Source organism: Parasteatoda tepidariorum, chromosome 2 (genome assembly GCF_043381705.1).
Source record: "Parasteatoda tepidariorum isolate YZ-2023 chromosome 2, CAS_Ptep_4.0, whole genome shotgun sequence".
NCBI classification, from domain to species: Eukaryota; Metazoa; Arthropoda; class Arachnida; order Araneae; family Theridiidae; genus Parasteatoda; species Parasteatoda tepidariorum.
The window spans coordinates 101,864,060-101,872,789 of NC_092205.1; the positions used below are offsets into that span (position 1 = coordinate 101,864,060).

General features: G+C 32.0%; 1 protein-coding gene across 1 annotated transcript in view; it reads left to right on the forward strand.

Moving 5' to 3' along the window:
* Window positions 1-1,275: 1,275 nt before the first annotated feature.
* LOC107440163 (uncharacterized) overlaps window positions 1,276-8,730 on the forward strand; it is an 11,965-nt gene continuing 4,510 nt past the window's right edge. The window contains exons 1-2 of the mRNA XM_016053005.3: window positions 1,276-1,500; window positions 7,978-8,380. Coding sequence (XP_015908491.1) covers window positions 1,489-1,500; window positions 7,978-8,380 — 415 coding nt within the window. The 5' untranslated portion in view covers window positions 1,276-1,488. The remainder of the gene's footprint in view (window positions 1,501-7,977; window positions 8,381-8,730) is intronic.

Genomic DNA, 8,730 nt, shown 5'->3' on the forward strand with positions numbered 1-8,730 from the left:
TTATATGTTGCTTTCTTGTATGAATATAATTGTATGTGATTGACTTCAGAAATTAATTAGGCCTAACTGTTATTTTTAAATTTTATTGAATTCGTCATTCCCTCACTAGTGTATAAAGTGAGGGAATGACGCTGAAGTGAGGGAATGATTCAAAAACATGCATTAAAATAAAATATCATTCCCTCACTATTAGTGTCACGACTCGAAAAAAAGTCAATATTGAACTGAAAATCTGTTGACAAGTGCAGTCAGCAGAAAATGGAGCCCCATCATGCGTGATGAAATTTGATAATTAATAAATAAATAGTGATAATTTTAAGTGAAGTTTTAATCAACCAGTTTAATTTTGAAGTCAATCAGTGAAGATTTGTTCATGTTTGACCTACTTGAAGTTATCTGGACACACGCCGTAGACTGCGAGAAAACACATAATTTGATTACTAAGATAATTTTTCTGCTCATATACCTCTGGATTTGTCTTTTTAAGGTACTAATAAGTTGACCAACAGGACCTAAGTTGACCCTCTAATACGCTATGTAGTTTGATAATAAATGAATAAATAATGATAATTTGGAATGCAGTTTTCTTAAATCAGTGTAATTTTGAAGTCAATTAGCCACTAAGATATTTTTTCTGCTCACAAACCTTTCGATACATCTTTTTATGGTACTAATAAGGTATCTTTTAGGCAAAAAGAGGTTTAAAAAATCTTTTTCGTACATCCTAAAGCGTCCAATCCTAACTCTTCGACATAAATACCTTTACAGTGAGTCCATTGAAACGTTAAAGCATTTTTTTTTAATATATTGCACGCAATATTTTGGTATATTGCCCGCAAAATTGGCTATTTTTCTTAACTAAGGTGGGGGAACGGTATTTTCCCATGTTCCACCTTTCCCACACCCCTACAATCAGGAACAACACCAAGGTTAATAATTAGAAGGTATAGTTCAAAATCATTCATACAATAATAAAGAAGAAAAAGAAAAGTAAACGCCTACGATGTTTAAATCACATCTGATCTTTTGTGAACTTGCATTCAATAGTGAAACATTACGTGAGCTTTTAAAAAAATGTAAGTATACAATTAAGAAATTAATAACTATTTCTGGCAAGAAGAAAACATGGGTGCAATGATCTGTATTTTCAATCAATTTATGACAAAGGGGGACAATGGGCAATTCTATAAAAATGAAACTAAAGATGACTCATTATCCTGTCCGAGGTATTTTTTTGAATATTCTCGTGTAAACAAAAACCAACAAACACCCGCCCATAAAAATCGGTTTTCTTACACAGACGCTTATTTAGGTCAAGATCTACTGGAGTGCCTTCCTTCCTTCCTTTCAAGTGGGGTGGTCCCGCTTCGAATGTTTGAAGGACAGCCGGCCACTGCATAACTAATTTACTATAAAAACGTGACATATGGCTGATAAGGCCATTATACATACATTAGTGGATAAGAGATAGATTTTGAAGAGGAAACTATGATTGTTTTGGTAAGTTTTTTTTCAAATCTTGCAAAACGGGACACATGAAAAGTAACATTTTAGCAAAAATTTCAAGTTTCGGCAACTGACAAGTAGATATATTTGTCCCCTCTTTTTTTCGGAGAAACATTTTATAAGTACCGCTGTAACTTTGTAAGAACAACTGTTAATACAGGAAATCTGCGCACCTGGAAAGTCATGAGAAATCATAGAAAGTCATGAATTTCGGTATTGAATTTGTCATGAGATGTCATGATTTTAACTATTTAAAAAAAAAAAAAAAATGGAAAGTCATGGAGTTAGGTCACCAAAAAATGTAGTTTTTTTTAAAAAAAAAAAGGGATTACCCCTAACCACTCAATTTACGGTGTTTCGAATGTCTGAATTTGTAACAAAATCCCTACTCACAGTCATCTTTTATTTAAATATAAAATGTTTTATCATGTTCCTTAAAAATTATGGCGTTTTTTCAAAAAATGAAGAAAAAAAAAAAACTCATTTCTAGAGCGAGTTATCTTTTAAACTTCTGTGATTTCAGAGTTTTTGTTATTATTTATTTATTTTTATTTTATCAATTTGCAATTCTAGCTGAAGCAAGCCAGTCGTTGGCTAATTTTTTTTATTCCGAAATCAGAACAGAAAAATCAGGAGTATTTCTTTCCTTTCCGAAGAACAAAATACAAAGATTATTTGTTTTTGTATTTTTCCAGCTACTATTTTATTGCTTCAACTCCTTCTTTACTCTGTTTTTTAAATTTAAAATCTTCAAATATGAAGATGCAGAGACTAACAGTTTTGGTTATACCTATCATTTCAATTAATGTTATTATAATGCCTTTTTAAATTTATTGTTGTGTTTTTGTTGGAGAAAATAGTAACTTCGTTAAGCCATGAATAATTCTTGAAATTAGTCATGGATAGTCATGAAAAGTTATGAATCTGAAAATTTAAAAAGTAGTACATACCCTGTTAATAGTTTAGAACAGCGGTTGCCTATTTTTTTTTCTCCAGCTAAGCAATCCTATATGATCAACTTTCTTTTGTCTTGAAATCTCAATTCTATAAATAAACACAATTTTGAATGTATTAACCAATAAAATTCTACTTTGTATATAAAAAAAGTAATAAAATGAATGATTTTTTTTGTATCTTTTAAATTAAGTTTTATGTCTGAAAGTTAAATTTGCAGTTCTGGAATTTTATGTAGTCTAGCTATAATAACGTTTTTGGTGTACATCCATAAGCTGAAAATTATTAAAATAGAATATGAATAGAATTAAAATAGAATTATGGTTTCTTTTGAAATGAAAAGTTAGAAAAATTGCTAAAGACGTTGGAAATGGTTATTGAGGAAATCTATTTCATTATTAACGAATTAAATTATTTTATTTTGATTTAAAAAGCGAGATGATAGAATTACTAATAATTTTTTTTCCATACAAATCGAGGTCCTTTTCATAATTTATTCAACACATTTTTGTGAGAAAAATTATTATTATTTTTTAAGAAAATGGCGATTTCTTTTTTATTTGCATTTTATAAGAATGTCTTTACTCTCAGAAGCCTTTTAGCTCTGCCACGGATCCCAGGGTTCTGGAAAGTACTATTTGTAAAAAAAAAAATAATAAAGAAAAAAAAGGCTTAAAGTAGGAGTTTTTTAATCACGTGATATTATTTTAACTGCATCACTTTAACTTTGTAAATGCTGATACTGAATAGATAGGAACAGGAGATTCTAAAGCTTTAACTTTGCCATGTAAACTTAACCCCTTGGGGACGGGTGATTCAGAAAAGCATTCGTACAAAATCAGAATCAAGTTGGAATTTAATAAAAAACGGTAACTTAAATGCAGTCGTTGCTAATTTGACAGACTAACTTTGCTTTTACTTTAATTATTGTTCGTTTAATTATATATAATCAATGTTAATTCAAAGTATAACTAAATAGTTTTATTTTGAACAAAGTAATGATGAATTAAATAAATCAAAGAATTTTAACTCAGCCCACAAATAAACTGCTAAAGAAATACTTCGATTACCAGTTTTATCTTTCTACCCCGATTGATACGGTTTTACGCTGGCACGTATTTGTGACAGTCGGCTCGAAAGGGTTAGTAAATACCATAGGGAGATTTCCCACGTATCTTTATGTTATGTTGTCGTGATTTATGCTACAAAGACAAAGCTAAAAGTACGCTGTTTAAAGCTGTTAAATGCTGTTTTTCTGTTGAGGTCTACCTTCGAACTAAAAGTGTGGACATGAACTCGAATTTGAAGAAATGTATTGACGAAGTTTAGAAATGAATCGTGTGATCCTACAAATCAATATATAGATAATTATATTGGTTTTAATTTAAGATTATGTTTGTCTAATTTCACTAGTTCCATAAGAGAGTAGATAAATTTTCGTTATTTTAAAATTATATTTATTTTAACTACATAATTTCGCTAAACGAAGTTAAATAATCAATAAGTTCAATAATAATGTTTTTAAATGATAATAATAATCCGCATTCTCTATCGCTGAAATCATCAAAATCAATAATCTACCTAATTTTTCTGCTCGCAGAAAAATTTATGAGTGTTTTCTTTAAGCTTATTACATTCAAGCTTTTTCTATAATTAGACTTAAATGAAGAAAACATAAAAATAAGTCTGCAATTAATTCGCTGTTTTAATGTTATGTTTAAGAGGTATATTAATTTAAATCAGTATTTCTCTTAAACATTTTATCAAATTTATCTTTAAGCTTCGGTTAAATATTTGACTCTAATTATAAATAAATAACAAGATAAGTTAGTTTTTAGATTTTGAATACATAAGGCTTTGATTTAAATGTGTAAACTGAATAAAATAGTTTTACGTACACTATTCAATAAAAAGTGATTTTGTAGAAAAACTAGTTAATAATTATCTGTCTCAAGATTTGATTACTTATATGTTTACATTCCCTTACAAAACTGGTTTGAATCTGTAGGTTTCCTGTTCTCATTACGATAAATTACTGTAAAATTCCAAGGACATACACAAAATAAACTTCCGTTTATAGAGTAGAATAAAAAGATTCTTTTGAATAAAGAGACACACCTTAATTGAAATTCTCACGTAACAGAAATAACATGTCCTTCAATAACTGATACAGATCATATCATTCGGTAACTTCGGAGACTTAATTGTGCTTCTACTGTTACTCTTCGTTCTAAAGGTATCAGTTCACGGAACCATTAAAAAAAGTTCCCGTTATTTTCTATAAGACAATTACTTTCCAAAACACGAGCTTCAGACGTGAGATAAAATAACAATAGACTTTTTGATTAAATACGAGTATTTAATTTTTTTTTAGTTACTTAACTCTGTCGGTTTGCAAGCTCTTCATTTGAAGAAAATGAAAAATAAATAAATAAACAAATGTGGTGAGTACAGGTTGTTTCAACATTTAAATTAGGGAAATAAAAATATTTATAGCAATACAATGGATTTGTGACTTGCATCAATTTTTATGCTTATAACAACCAAACGAGTATGAAGATTAATGTGGGAAAACTGGATCTTACCACGTGATTTTTCCAGCATGATTTTTAAAATGTATTGACAACAATGGAAAACTGCGACACCATCATTAGATTTTTATACATAGTAAGATACAAGAGGGTATGGGTAAATTATAAATCTTATATAAACCAAATTCTTAAAATTTTTTTAAGATGATTATATTTGTAATTTTTCGAATGAAAAAATATTGATTTCGTTTCTTCCCTCTTATGTTAATTTTTCAATATCTGTCTCTTATTTATTTATTTATTTATTTTTTTAAACAAAAATTTGTTCGAAAGAAAATAATGTTAATAATCGTCAGATTCCAACAAAGCAAACCTTTATTTAAATATTTAATTGTAATCCCCTTATTTTTGGGTAAATAACGAGTTTATAATGATAATTGTAGTGTATCTACCATTGCAAAAATATAATTATTATTCACTACTACATAAGCAATGTCAACTTAATTTTATGGTGGAGTACCTTTTCATAGATGAAGGTTGGCATTGTCGATAACAACTCTCCCCACATTGGTGACCCGGAACTGGTTAACTACCCACCCCACAATAATATTAAAAATGTATAAAAAGGAACTAATTTTTACAAGCACCAAACACACTTCTGGTCCTTTTTGGTTTCTAAAAGTGGAATTGAATTAAAATTGCTAGTACTAAAAATTTTTATTCCGAAACTCATAGTACTTCATATATTCTTCGATCTAAGGATATGAGCTCGCCTAATCATTAAGAAACGAAATAAGAAAGAAAAAGAAGTACCCGATCTTGTTTGTTTAGTTTGTTTCTATAAGCAATTATTTTTTCAAAAAGATAAACAGAAGCTTTAGATAAAAGATGAAATGAGAATAGACTTTCCGATTAAATATTTTATTTTATTAATATATTTCTCTCTCTGGTTTTAAGATATAATAAACTAATATTATGTGATAGTCTACCTTTTCATTGATAATACTTTTTACTAAATAACCAATATCTTAGACAGAGTAACTCATCCCTTATGATAATTAGAGCTGTAACTCAGGTGCATTTACTTTTTTCCCAAAAATTTTCTGTTAGTGCTGTTTTTCTAATTTCTTAGACTAAATTACAATTTTATTGTCTTTTTCTCACTGTTATTTATTCGAAAGAAAAGCGTGAGGGGGGGACCTGAATTTAAGTATTTAATAACGATATCCCAATTTTAGGGTAAATATTTAATAACCGTCGTTGAACAGCTTACCCAATTTTGTGTTTGTGACTACTAATATTCAACTCCGTAGATTTGTAATTTTGAACCCAATACAGAAGACGAAGACAAGGGCACTTCTGGATGAAGTAGAGGGAGAAATTTGCCTTCGAGGTGAACTTTTAGGTGGAATTAACTCTCATTTGCGTCATATGGAGGGGAAAACCACGAAAAACTCCCACGGTTAGCCTGATGGTAAGGGGACTCTTACATGATCCGTCTGCCACTGGGGAATATTTTAAGTCAGCACTGTGGTCGGTGCAAGCCGGATGCGGAATTCGTATCAACACGCCATCGCTGGGATTCAAACCCGCACACCTCATTGGAAGGCGAACGCTCTGTCCTCTGAGTCATCGCAGCCCTAAGTTAAATATTGAATTCTTTGTGAACAGTGCTGTAGCTACAGCGTAAAAATGTAAAAAAAAGAAAAGAGTTTAATTTCACGAACTGCTAGTTTAGAACTGAAATTAAACCACACTATATTAATAAAAATATTGAAATTGAATTGAAAAAATTGAAAAGTTTAATTAACGAACATAATTCAACTTTTTATTTTTATTTTGTGAAAATAAATGTTAGAAAAATGATGCATTTATAAAAAAAAATAAATTTCATTGTAAGCCATCTTGTTTTTACTAATTAATGTCCCGCTGTGGACTGATCGTTAAGACACGGTTCCCAACAGATCACCGAAGTCAAGCAACACTGGTTGCTGTCAGTGTGCGGGTGGGTGACCACTTGGACCAGTCTGCGTAGGGACCGAGGGTGTGCGCTATGAGTCCTAGTTAAACTGTTCTACCGTAAAGTGCTCGACTTCGCGTTTAGATCGTCGGGCTACCGAAACGGGGGTGCCATCCCCTCTGCAGAGGATCAAAACTGCGATGGCATGTATCCTCAGGGATGTTTCCCAGACTGTCACCAATAGCCCATTGTGCAACTCTAGTGCGACGTAAATGAACTACAACAACAACTAATTAATATTCATGTCACTACTAAAGCCATTTATGCTTACTTTAATAACCAAATCTGCAGATAAAGTGATTTGCTCCTACGTTAAAGAACGAAATCAACAGTTTTTCTTGTTCTTTTGACGTAATATGAGCATAAACGGCTTCCGTATCGTCGAAGTTAAAAATTTTGTTTCCTTCATTCTATCAACTAATTTGTTCGTTGTTTTGGCTTGATTTATTAGAAATCGAAAAATAAATAGCATTACGCGTACAAAAACATTGTTGTTGTTGTTATTGCTGCTTTTCTTGGGCTCATAAAAATTTGCAAAAAATGAAAATACGGCAGTGATTTTGATATTTTTCATCAAGGAGGAAAAATAATGCCGAATTGGAGGTTTTTCAAAAAGTTTTATAACTTTTAAAATATTTATGTTATTTATCTGTTCTGAAGCCCAGATGATTCTTCACGGCAAAAATATATAAATAGTTTGAAATAATCGCATTACTTTAAGTGTAAGGCACTTAAACTATGACTTTTTTTAAAAATTTCCTTGTCGAAAGAGTTGTTTCTTGGACGAAGAGATCTTTATTGCTCGTCACCTTTTTCTTCTAGTTGATAATTTTGAATAATTCCAGGCCCTGTACTTTATATAATATAAAATAACTGATTTCTACAGCTTAGTGGTCACATTGATATGTTTATTTTGTTGTTTATATGTTTAATTAACATTCAAACTTTTCAACTTATCCACTATAGGTTCTTTCCTTTTTGCTAACCTGCGTGGCAGCAACTCCCAATTATCCCGCAGTTTATCCTGGTTTGAGTGTTCTTGGATCATCTTACCATTATGATCCCATCGTTGCCAAAGCAGTGCCTGTTGCACCCACAGTTGCTGTTGCTGAGCATACCAAAGGTGACATTTCATACACCCTCACTGATGTGAAAAGTCCCACTGGAGCTCTAAAACAGCAGACAGCAGTTGGCAAGGATGCTCTCGGGGGCCACACCATCCGCCACTCCGCCCAGGCCACCAATGTGGACCCTCACTCTGGCCAGACTGATGTGCAACACGATGAGCACGAATTTCACATCAACCCATACTTGGGTGCTGCTGCAGTGCATACCAATAATGCTGAAGGATCCCTCAACCCTTCAATAGGTAAACATATAGGTTATCATATCTTCAATAGGTTAACCCTGCCGGCCAGGTGGCCGAGCGGTTAGCGTGCCTGATTGCGAAGCCATAGGCTGCGGGTTCGAATCCCGCTCTGTGCATGGATGTTTCTCTCTCTCTTTGTGCTGTCCTCTGTTGTGTGTGTGTATGATGTGTGAATGTGGCCCACCCTATAAACGGGTTTGTGGCAGTGTGGCGTGGGCAATGTTGCTCACCTCCGTGACTTTGGTTCACAGGTGCCCACTGGGTAACGCGAAATGAGCAACAATTCTGGCATAGTATAGGCAAAGATTCAAATTCAGTGCCTGCCATTGGAGAAAAAAAAATTTATATAA